Below are 12,620 nucleotides of genomic sequence, written 5' to 3'. Positions count from 1 at the left end.
TGAACAGTCAATAGTCTTCCAAAGGATAAAACTAACAGGGAAGGGGATAAAAGGTAGAAGCATTTTTGCATTATCTTGTTTTTCTGATAAGGAAGCAAAAACTTTAATTCCATTTATTTATTATGCTTTTGGTGCTTTTAAATTTTACATTTTGATATAAAGCATAAAAATGGATAGCTAGAAGCTTTTTTCTTTATAAGGCAAGTTTCTTTTTTGTCACTTTCTTCTACTGACTGTTCTACCACATTTCATACCAAATATCTCACCCACACATTTTCTCTAATTTTGTATTCTTTCCTCTGTTTTTGTTATTAATTTTAGCTGACAGGGAATTATTTCAAACTTAAATTTTTATCTATCAAGAATTATTTTTAAAAAATCAAGACAAATCAACTAAGGAACTATGAGATAAAATGCCATGTTATGTCCAATTAGATAAAAATTGGAAGCATGTAGGTTAGGGCATATTATCAAAGACATCATTGAGTTGTTATTGTGTCAGCTGCTATTTCTTTGTAATTTATTAGAGAGCAATATTTTGTAGATTTTTTTTTATTTATCACAGTGATTCAATGTGATACTGTCGTTACCTCCATTTGGCAGGTACAGACAGCAAGAGGTTAAGTATTTAACAGAATCACACAGAACCTCGAAAAAGGTGGCTCCTAGAGAGCCTGACTCAGAGTTAGGCCTGTTGTACTCTGGCCTATTTGTGTGTAAAACTCTCCTTTGAGTGATGGTGACAGGATTGGTATTGCTTATGCTTCAGACCCCCCATAGGAACTCCAGGTTGATCACCAGCTTCTTTGGCACTTTGTATAGCTGAAATGGGATGGAGGTAGGAGAATGAAAAGAGGACAAACTAGTTGAGGCTCAGCTATGATTCGGAGCCTTCATTGGGCACTTAATTGGAATTCCAATGGGCAAAGCTTAGGATACAAAAATTAGTAAGAAAAATTTTTCACTAGTCAGGAAAACCCTCCAAACACTGGACTATAAGAATACAGACCTGGGCCCGGAGAGATAGCACAGCGGCGTTTGCCTTGCAAGCAGCTGATCCAGGACCAAAGGTGGTTGGTTCGAATCCCGGTGTCCCATATGGTCCCCGATGCCTGCCAGGAGCTATTTCTGAGCAGACAGCCAGGAGTAACCCCTGAGCACTGCCAGGTGTGCCCCCCCCCAAAAAAAAAGAATACCGACCTGGGGCCGGAGAGATAGCATGGAGGTAAAGGTGTTTGCCTCGCATGCAGAAGGATAGTGGTTCAAATCCCAGCATCCCATATGGTCCCCCAAGCCTGCCAGGAACGATTTCTGATAGAGCCAGGAGTAACCCTGAGTGCTGTTGGGTGTTACCCAAAAACCAAAAAAAAAAAAAGAAAAAGAAAAAAAAAAAAGAATACAGACCTAAGGGGCCAGAGAGATAGCACAGCAGTAAGACATTTGCCTTGCACACAGCTGACTCAGGCTGGTTGGTGGTTTGAATCCCAGCACCCCATATGGTCCCCCATGCCTGCCAGGAATGATTTCTAAGTGCCACTGAGCATGACCCAAAAAACAAAAAAGCAGAAAACAAACCAGAAGAAGAATACAAACCTAAGAGGTGGCCTTATAAAGATATAAAGCCAGACAGATATAGTAGGAGGTTATGGTACATACCCAGCCTGTGGTCAACCTCAATCCAATTCTTGGTATCCTGAGCATTGCAAGGTGCAACCCTAATGTTCTCCAAGCACTATTTATTCCTGAATTGGGTAGTTCCAGAGCACTTCTGGAATGGTCCAGGTAGTTCCCAGTGTAATGGCCCCAAATGCTGTATGGGAGTGGTCTGGAGCAAGGGTTGCCACAGGAACTAATCCAAACAAAGCTAAGTTTGAAATATGCATGGCTGAGTAGCAATCTGTCTTATCAACCTGAGAGAGAGCTGCTTGCAAGATTGTAAGTTTTTATATAGTATAGAGATCAACCTCAGGCATAGGAATAAGGACAGAAAGCCTATCCTGAGCCAGTCCTGCCCAGGTTTGCTTGAGACCAGTAAAATATGCTAAGTAAGAAAATCTGTGTTTTGGGTAAAACCAAGTTGTAAACAAATAGACACAAAGAAATGAGGTATGTTCTATGTTTTGGGTGAAATCAAATTGTAAGTTGTACGCCAACATCCAAGCATGATACCATATCCTCAGGCTCTGATAAATCACCAGCATGGCTATCCAAGCTGAATGGCTGCTTCTCAAAGAACACTCTTTGCTTGAGTAGCACTCACACTTAAGGTGATTGTCCAGACTATGTAAGGTAGCTTTGAATGGTTGTGTACTCAAGAACCTCTCTGGCAGTTCATTGCTCTTTCTTTGCCTTTAGTGTTGGTTTTATGGACATGGCCCAATCTGAACTTAGAGAAATGAAAATGATTTCAGTATTCCCCAATACCCATTGACAATTGGTACAGGTGTTTATTAGGCCAGTTTTCATATTTGGGAGACTTTAGATCTTGGGCCTACACTTCTTACTGATCCCTTATCTCCAGTTATCCCCGCAGTCACCTTCAATGCAAGCTTCCTCTTCCCTGAGCCTTGTCTCTTCTATAACCCAAAGAAACGAGGAAAATGAGCCCTTGTTTTCTCTGCTAGTGAAAGGGTTGTAGATCTTGGCTTTGTTGAGGACAGTTACTCTACTTCATTACTGGGGAGAAATGTCACTGAACTTGGCTTGAGTAGAGCCTCAATTACACAGCGAGCCTCTAGGCTTTCTTAAGTATTGTCATCAAGGTGGCTTTTTATAGTATGTTCTAATATAATCGCCATTGGCACCTTGTATTTGTGTTGGAATCAAATGGAGATTTTGTGCTTGGTGACCTGCGGAACCAGAACCCTTTGAACTGTTCACGACTCATGAAGGCTTTGGAATTGGAGGCACCTAGACATGAAGTAGCAAGAGGGATCTGCAGTGTCTAGCTCCACTTCCTCTTGTTGTGTGCAGCAAATTTTTTAATAGTTTTAGTATCCTTTTTCATGCACACTCATCCTTTCTGTTAGAGAGCTGGGCACTGGGAGGGGTGCATATTTAATTGGGAAGAGATCTCTAGTTACTGTTCCTCACTTTACAGATGAGGGAAGGGAGACTGGCATGCTAAGGAACTTGAGCAATTCCTTTACGTGGCCCCAGAACTAGGAGAGGAGTGCTCTGTCCAGTGTTCTTTGTCCCATCATTGCCTTGAGTACATATAGGTCAAGATTTCTCCAAAGGTTTTTTTTTTTTTTGGTGGGGAGGGAGGGACTGTTGTAAAATCTTGCCAAGATCTAAATGCTCTGTTCCTGAGGTAGTTCATCTGATATCTTACATCTCTCTTCCTGGTCAACACCTGATTCAAGTGTGGCTCAGAAATAGATCCTTAGGTTTCTTTTCCCACTTATTCTCCTCTCTCTCTTGTTAACATCCACTGCCACTAACTACCACTTGGAACTTGAACGATCCAGTCAGTAATTAGGATTTGTTGGTAAGCAGTACAGTTTAAGGTTTGTGTATGTGTGTATGTGTGTGTGTGTGTGTGTGTGTGTGTGTATTTTTTTTTAAGAAAAGTTGTGTTTTTAAAACAGTGCCTTCGTTTGTGAGATTAGAACCTTCCAGTGTTCCCTCTGTTGAGGATTTTGCTAGTGGGCAGAGCTGTGACAAGCTGTCAGATGCTTAGGCTGCTGGCCTGGAGTCTTGGTGGCTGGAGCCTGTGGCTGCCCAGTCTTTCCATCACCAAGGTAACCGACACTCAGCCTGAGCAGCCTACAGTCACAGCAGAGAGGAAGCACAAAGTGAAAGTGCAGCGCAGATTCTTAATGCACCATTTGTGAGCATTGCTTAGTTGTGAGAAAGGGTAGTTAGACGTCTCTGATGGGGTTCAATCTCTGTGCCCTGTGGCTGATCTGCTGCTTCCTGCAGGATCAGTGTCTCTTTGGCAGGTACTTTTTGAACTCTGTAAGTGGGTGGATGGAGTTACATGTTTGTTCCCAGATCCCAGATGAGTTCTAGGAGGACAGTGATTCATTTAAGTTTTTATGAGCAAGTGGTAAAATATACAAACTCGCGCACACACACACACACACACACACACACACACACACACACACACACACACACACACACACCATAAACTCCACAACTTATTTGGTTAGGTTTGGTGGGAGTTGGCATTTTTTAAAAAATACCTCTTCTTGAGGGGGTGTTTTTCCGTTTGGTGTGTTCTATATCCTTAGTAACTGTTGCTTTGTTATGAGAGGGACTTCATGACATTTTTTCAAGGGAATTATAGAATTAATTTATTTGTTGGTTAGTTGTGCTAATCTTTCAGTATAAATAGTACATTTGTGTGTATATGTGGGTACGTATGCACAGACAGCAAGATGGTGATGGTGTGCTTGGTGTACAAGGGAGCTCTGGACTCTGTGGCTCAGTGTTCTCCTCTTTTTTTCTTTTTTTTTGGGGGGGTTTCGGCCACACCCAGTGACGCTCAGGGGTTATTTCTGGCTAAGCGCTCAGAAATCGCTCCTAGCTTGGTGACCATATGGGACGCTGGGGGATCGAACTACGGTCTGTCCTAGGCTACTGTATGCAAGGCAGACACCTTACCTCTAGTGCCACTGCTCTGACCCCTCTCTTCTTTCTTGAGCTTTCTCTTATGCCTTTCTTGGGTTTTTCTGAATTGAGTAGTGCCAGTCTTTTTTTTTGGGGGGGGGTGTCACACCTGGCAGTGATCAGGGGTTACTCCTGGCCTTACGCTCAGAAATTGCTCCTGGCAGGATCAGGGGATCATATGGGATGCCGGGATTCAAACCACCGACTTTCTGCATGAAAGGCAAACACCTTACCTCCATGTTATCTCTCTGGCCCAGAGTAGTACCAGTCTTTAGGCATATATATTAGGAGATTTCTGAGGTTCAGAAGCAGTATGGCAAGAGGAGTTATTGGAGGTGTAAGAGGCCCAGAAGCTAATCCTGATTCAAAAGTCTATGGATTTTGGGGGCTCCAAAAATCTCCTGAGCTTTTCTCTATGAATTGAGGGTCAGACAAGGGCCAGGATACCCTGTGACATGTTTGTGAGTGCTAGAGCAATCATCCTGCGGATTATCTTGTTTTGACAAAAGTGGTGGCAGGAAGAGGTCTGGATTTCAGGTTCCCAGAGTTGGGGAATCCAGATATTTCTAGCCAGGAAATATCTTTCATGTTTGCTTCGCAAGTGTCTATGGGGTCCTTCCTTGTGCTCCTTTTGAAACTCAGTGAACAAGAGTTACCCAGGGACTGCCAGGTACTGGTCAACATTGCTGATGGAAAGGAAAAGGCATTAGTACCTTTGATTGTTCAGCAGGAGACCCCTCTGACTCATTAGCCCCCTTCATACACACACACTGAATTTAGCCTGGGGACACTCAAGGAGGCAACTCTGAGGAAGGATGTGGGAGTGGAGGGAGCAACCTCAGCAGAAACCAACCACGTGAATGGAAGAGGATGAGCAAGTGGCTCAGGCACCGTGTGTCCAGATTTTCTGCCATTCTGCAGATTCTTGGTTTATTGTTACTTGTGAAAACATCTTCTGCTAACTAGTTCCTGATCCCCACTTCTCTCCTCTCTATCTCAGTCTCTCCCATCTCCACTTGCAGTATGAGATACAGAGTAACTGGCTTTTGCAGAACAACAAAAATCTCCACCACACTTTAGTCTTGTCTGAGTTCAGAAACAGAAACCTATCATTTCTATGTATTAAGGCATCATTGCAGAGTACAAAGAATACTCTTTACAAAGAATAAAACCAAGGCTTTAGAAGAAATGGCCTTTTGAAGGTGTTATTAATAATAAATTTTAATGGATATAACATTGTGTTAGATGTTTCCTTGTATGTCATAGAGAATCAACATGTTTATTTATGACATTACTTTCCTTTTTTATCTGACAATCTTTTTTAAAAATTGATATTGTACATGTGCTTGATGTATCAGCTGGTACACCTTTGGAATGCTGATATTGTGTATACTGATTATTTTAGATAGAATATTTAGGGGCCAGAGAGATAGCACAGTGGTAGGGCATTTGCTTTGCAAGCAGCCTGCAGATCCAGGATGGATGGTGGTTCGAATTTTGGCATCCCATATGGTCTCCTATGCCTGCTCGGAGCAATTTCTGAGTGCAGAGCCAGGAGTAACCCTGAGTGCCACTGGGTGTGACCCAAATATCAAATAATAATAATAATAATAATAATAATAAAGAGCTTGTTTAATTCTTCATTCTTTAAAAAAAGATAGAATATTTAAATTCAGAGAAAATGCTTTCCATATTTTCAAGCATTTCAAAGCCACTTTTTCATAAAGAACTTCAAAACACATTAATTTGTTTTTATTTTAGGGTCACACTCAGCAGTGCTCAGGGATTACTCCTGGTTCTACATTCAGGGATCACTCCTAGTTGTGCTCAAAGGGCCATTTGTGGTGCCAGGGATAGAACCCAAGTCAGCCATATGTAAGGCAACCATCCTACTTACTATTCATTCTATCTCTTCAGTCCCTCAAATGAACTTTATTTTTTTTTTTTTTTTTGGTTTTTGGGCCACACCCGTTTGATGCTCAGGGGTTACTCCTGGCTATGTGCTCAGAAATCGCCCCTGGCTTGGGGGAACCATATGGGACGCCGGGGGATCGAACCGCGGTCCTTCCTTGGCTAGCGCTTGCAAGGCAGACACCTTACCTCCAGCGCCACCTACCCGGCCCCTCAAATGAACTTTAAACGATGCATTGAACTTAAGAATTCTGATTCAGCTACAGTGTAATTAAGATAGTTATCGCAGGTAAGTGAGGAGAATACATTTGACTTTCTTATGTACCTAAAGTACTTTATTAATGCATAAGGTCTGCCGTGCAGTTTGCATTTGTACTGCTCTGCTTCATTATATTTGTATTTACATGAACAATAAGGTCCCTTTTGTTGTGTTGTTTTCCTAAATTCCCATTTTAGTGGTGGAAAAGAGGAGTAAGGTTATTTGTTTTTTTGAGACATCACTAATTTAATTGATCAGAGATACTTCAAAGACAAATAATCTTAAATATTTTCTTATTAGGGGTCTGGAGCGATAGCACATTAGTAGGATGTTTTCCTTGCACTCAGCCTACCCTGGATGGACCCAGGTTCGATTTCCAGCATCCCATATGGTTCCGTGAGCCTGCCAGGAGCAATTTCTGAGTGCAGAGCCTGGAGTAACTCCTGAGCACCACTGGATGTGGCTCAAAGACTTAAAAAAAAAGTTCATATTATATGAATACAATTATTTTTATAATTTTAAGAAGCTCCTATGATATCCATTTATGAACATCTTCCATGTTATTGAATACTTGAAAGATTTTTATTAGTAATATTTAATTAAGTGACTGAATTTTTAATTGTTATTATTAAAGAACTGTTCCTATTTTGGGGAGATTATCTTTATTTTTTCAAGAAGTGAAAAGATAAAGTGTTATGCATGATTATGCATTAATAATAGTGCAAGCCACAGTGTCAAAAAAGGAAAAAAAGAAAGAAAGAGAGAGTAGAGAATTAAATGCCTCAGAGGAGGTGGGAGGGTGGGAGGGAAACTAGGGACATTATTGGCTAAAAGTGTGCGCTCTGAAGGGTGGTATGGATTATATGACTGAAACTCAGTCATGAATAATTTTATAGCCACTCTGCTTAAATAAAGTAATTATTTTTAAAAAGGCTATCATATTTAAAGTTGATGACAAAGTAAGATAAAGTGATAATAGTGGAGAAGAAAGTTGTTTTTTTTTTTTCCCCAGTAATGGAGCTTTCTTTTCTTTTCCTTTGTGTGTTTTGGGCCACACCTGAAGGTACTTAAGGCTTACTCCTGGCTCTGTGCCTAGGGATCACTCTTGGCAGTGACTGGGGGACTATATGTGGTGCCCAGGATTGAATCTGGGTTGGCCATTTGCAAGGCAGATAATCATTCTACTTTTGTAGTTTCAAAATTCTTATTTGGGATTCTGTTTTTAAAATCTCTTCCTTTGATGTGAGCTTCTAATTCATAGTGTTAATTTGCTTCTTGTATAATATAACATTCAACTATTGAAACACTTGTAAAATTATTTAATTATTATGTTATATACATGGAACAGTTTTTAGTTTACTAAAATATTTGAGGGGTGGTTGGTTCATGCCCACAGGGCTTAGGGCTTACTTTTGGCTCTGTGCTCAGGGATTACTGCTAGTGGGGCTCAGGAGACCATATGGAATACCAGGTTTCAAAACTAGGTTGGCTTCATTGGAAGGCAAGCTCCCTACTCTCTGTACTAACTTCCTGGTCCCTTTAAGTTGAATTATTTTTTTAATTAATAGGAACCTTTCTTTTTAATATTTTTTTTACCAGAAACATCATTGTTTAAAACTGCACAAATGTAGAATTTAATTTATTTTTGTAAAAGATAGAACTTTACATGCTTCTAGGTCCTTTCACATTATCTGAATAGCTGGTGTCAGTACCAAGCAAACATTTGTGAACCTTTTTCAAGTTTTTATTTACAATTCATTCATGTACTTTATTATCATAAGCATCAAATTAGCTATCATTGCACAGACAACAATAATTGTTTCATTTTTAGAGCAATGGAAAAAGAAACCATTACAGCTTAGTGCTTATAACAGTTCATCACTTTATTTAACAGTTCAAAACTTTATTTAAAAAAAAAAGCTATCATTTAAAAAGATAACTGCTCAATCCAGGCCCTCTGGAATCAGCTTGGTGAGGCCTTCCTTCCCCTTCCTTCCTTCCTTCCTTCCTTCCTTCCTTCCTTCCTTCCTTCCTTCCTTCCTTCCTTCCTTCCTTCCTTCCTTCCTTCCTTCTTTCCTCCTCTCTCTCTCCTCCTCCCCCCCCCTCCCTCCCACCCCCCTCCCTCACTCATATTTTGGGTCCACACTTAGTGGTACTCAGGGCTTACTTTTGGCTCCACACTCAAAGATCACTCCCAGTGGTGCCTCAGGGACCATAAAAGGTGTCAGGGATCAAATCAAGATTTGTCCTGTATCAGACAAGTGCCCTACCGGCTGTGCTATCACTCTGGCCCCACGGGAAATGCATTTCTTCCTTGGATGTCTGTGAATGAACAGTAACCCGAGGAACAGAAGGCTGTTTGGACTTTGTGTGACCTCTGTGTCTGGTCATAGACAGTCTTAGCATAGTCACTGCTGTCTTCTTCTGGAAATAGACTCTCCACGCTATTCCCCCACCTTCCCCCTAAATCTATACCAATTCCCAATAACTCAGGAGTGGAGCTTTCACATTCTTCTCCAGAGCTTTCCCTTTGCCCACCATGGGCATGGATGGCTTTTCCTTTTCCTTTTGGGACCTCTTTGGGTTTGTCAGCTGGAATGTCCCTGCAGGGCATCAGGAAAGTGATCTCTTTCTTTTTAATTTCAGCAAGGGCTGAGGAGAAGCTCAGATGCAGCAAACCAGACCACGCTGAAGCCCCTGGAGTGGCTGAGACGGGAGGATGTCAGCTGCCAAGTGGCTGAGGAGACTGTAAGTGCGCAACAGTCTCAGTGGCACAGCTTCCTTTGCTCCAGGCTAACCATGGCCTTCTCTCTCTGGCTGGACGGTTGACATACCCTCGTGCCCTCCTGTGTACACATTGCTGGACTGGACGCCATCCTGCAGGGGCTGGTAGCAGGGCAGGTGAGCATCAGATGCTACCACAAGCCAGACGGGGCAGAGCAATGGACTCCAAGCAGCTAAGATGGAAGTGACCTGAGGCCTCGCGCAGGCAGTTTCCTCTTGAAAGGACAGCTGAAGTGTTGAAGCACAGGCTTGTCTGGGGAGCAGTATGCCGGAAGCTGGTTTTCAGGCCACAAATGCTTTCACAGGTGAGAATCTGAGGGCTTAAATGGAAATTTGATTTCCACTTTTCATTGGGGGGTGCTAAAATGCCAAACAACAGCACCAAATGAACACACATTTGTATTTTATGATGCTGGAGGTCAAGGGACTCTGCATGCCACAGTGACTTAAGTCTGAGCAAAAACTAGTCTCTTTCCAAGGGGGAGTTGAGAAAACATGTAACATATTATTGTTCTGTTTTTGTTGCATGGCGAATTGTACCTTAATATTCTGCAAGTCCCCTTTCTCTAAATGATATATGTCACTTGCAAAGTAAGGAATGGGAATTGTGTTTTTCTTTGCAGAACTGGGGAAACTTTCAGGGAATCAAATTATTGCTGAGGAGTAACCTCTCCCTCCATGTCTTGGGTTTCCTTTCCCAGATTTATTTGTATGAATGTGATGAAGAGGTGCTGCTGTGAGGAACCCTCTCATGGAAATGTGCTCACAGAGGAGCTGGGTGTCCCCAAGTTGATGTTGATTTGTCCTCTGGAGGCCAGTTTGTACATTATGAAGGGAACTACTCTGTCTGTCTGGGGTCCAGAGCTGTAGCTTAAGACTCAGGGGCTATTGAATTTGATTTCTGCCTTTGTCTGTTTCACTTCCTAGCCTCAGGAGCCTCTTATCCTTCTGCCCTCTCTTTAGAGAATGGGAGCCCTGAAGTTGGGCAATCTAATGGAAACTAGGGAAAATATTCTCACATCAAAAGAAATGTAATCTGTCAGGTCATGCTTCTAGTCAGACTATGCCCAGCAGTGGTCCCTGCTTCTTCCTACACAAACAGCTGGCTATGCCCCTATAAAGAAAAGAAATGGGACCGGAGAGATAACATGGAGGTAGGGCATTTGCCTTGCATGCAGAAGGACGGTGGTTCAAATCCCGGCATCCCGTATGGTCTCCCGAACCTGCCAGGAGTGATTTCTAAGTAGCCCCTGAGCACTGCCAGGTGTGACCCAAAAACAAGGAAGGAAGGAAGGAAGGAAGGAAGGAAGGAAGGAAGGAAGGAAGGAAGGAAGGAAGGAAGGAAGGAAGGAAGGAAGGAAGGAAGGAAGGAAGGAAGGAAGGGGGGGAGGGAGGAAGGAAGGAAGGAAGGAAGGAAGGAAGGAAGGAAGGAAGGAAGGAAGGAAGGAAGGAAGGAAGGAAGGAAGGATCCATAGAATAGTAACAGTGGTCCTCAGAATTTTTAAACAGGAAGCCAGTTCACTGTCCCTTAGACCATTAGAGGGCCCGACTATAATAAAAACAAAAACTATGAACAAATTCCTTTGCACACTGAATATATCTGATTTTGAAGTGAAGAAATAAAACAGGAACAAGTGTAATATGTGGCCCAAATAGAGGACCACTGACTAATAGGTAGGATACATGTCTTGCACACAGCTGACTTAGATTCAATCCCTGATACTGCATAAGGTCCTCTAGGCCTTGCCAGAAGTGCCTGCTGAGAATAAAGCTAGGAATAAGCCCTAAGCATCACTAAAGGGGGCTCCAAACCAAAACCAAAATAGAAACTAAGGGGAAAACAGGTAAAAAGAAAGGCAATAGAACAATCTCTAATTCCTAGAAGCAAGCATATTTTCTATTCTGGTGAGTATTAAGAACTTGAAGAATTTTGAATAGTGTGGAAATTGGGAAATGAACATGGCCTGTGGATGGTGTCTAGAATGATGTCATGTGTGATACTGGCAAGTGAGTCCCGAAGATGTGGATGGGACTCTATCTTCCCACTGACTAGAGCTCTGTCCTTCCTGGTCTGAGTCCCTGAGCTCTTATAAGAATGAAGGTGCCCAGGCAACTCTTCTGCTGCCGGGTGCTGCTTTGAGGGAACAAGAAATCTCATGTGGGGACACTGTGTGCAGAGAGCTTCATGCCCTGTCAGCCTTGCCCAAAGTCCTGTCTTGGGCACCTGACTTGGGACCAGGTGTAGTCAGCACCATTGCTCTATTTTCTGGGACTTCTGAGCAAACTCAGGAAACATTTCTGCCTCTGCATTAGTAACATGGGGAGTGGTGGGGTGCAATAATCCTGGCCAAACCCAGGATTTTGCTTCTCTGGATTTCATTTTACCCCTAACCCCCATGGTGCAAAGTCCCTGCCTGGCTCTGTTTCCATCAAGTGTGGCTTAGCCATCTCTGACCCATTCCAATCCTAGCACCTGGAGTGGTTCACACTTGGACAGTCCACTGAGTCTCTCCATGTGTTGAGGTCTTGGCAGCTCATCCGCCCTGAGTAATCTAAGCTCCTAGATTCTGGCTGGAATGTCCAGTAGTTAGGAAAGTATCTGGAGCCCCCGATAATGACAGCTGTTAGCATGCCCAACACATGTCTGTAACAGGCCAGGCAGCCACCATGTTACCTTTCCACATTACACTCTCATCTACTTCTTTGATCTTCTTTTAATTTAAAGCCTTATCAGGAACTCTGTTTCCTTACATTTGGTTTATTTCTAGTTGCTTACCTACCTGAAGAAGAATCACACAGTAGTAATATAATAATAATAATGACCTATGTTTTAGGGACTTTAGCAAAGATCAGATTGGAGCTTCCTGGAATTTAGTAAATCCTGGGGCATTTCTACATTTTGCATCTTCTAACAGTAATTGTGACCTTGGCTTCACAGGAAAATCACTTGGGAACGCTACTGCTACAGCCTGGGCCACACTCTCAGAACCCAGGGTGCAGTTGGCCTTTCCTGATCCCTAAGGAACTGCATCCTAATAAGATCCCTGGA

General features: G+C 42.6%; 1 protein-coding gene across 1 annotated transcript in view; it reads left to right on the top strand.

The window, feature by feature from the left end:
• The window catches only part of LDLRAD4 (low density lipoprotein receptor class A domain containing 4), a 337,105-nt gene that overhangs the window by 29,426 nt on the left and 295,059 nt on the right, over positions 1 to 12,620 (top strand). The window contains exon 2 of the mRNA XM_049770120.1: positions 9,434 to 9,876. Coding sequence (XP_049626077.1) covers positions 9,837 to 9,876 — 40 coding nt within the window. The 5' untranslated portion in view covers positions 9,434 to 9,836. The remainder of the gene's footprint in view (positions 1 to 9,433; positions 9,877 to 12,620) is intronic.

Source organism: Suncus etruscus, chromosome 3, assembly GCF_024139225.1.
Source record: "Suncus etruscus isolate mSunEtr1 chromosome 3, mSunEtr1.pri.cur, whole genome shotgun sequence".
Classification (NCBI taxonomy): domain Eukaryota; kingdom Metazoa; phylum Chordata; class Mammalia; order Eulipotyphla; family Soricidae; genus Suncus; species Suncus etruscus.
Note: the sequence above shows the minus strand (reverse complement) of the source record. Positions and strands in the feature narration are given on the sequence as shown.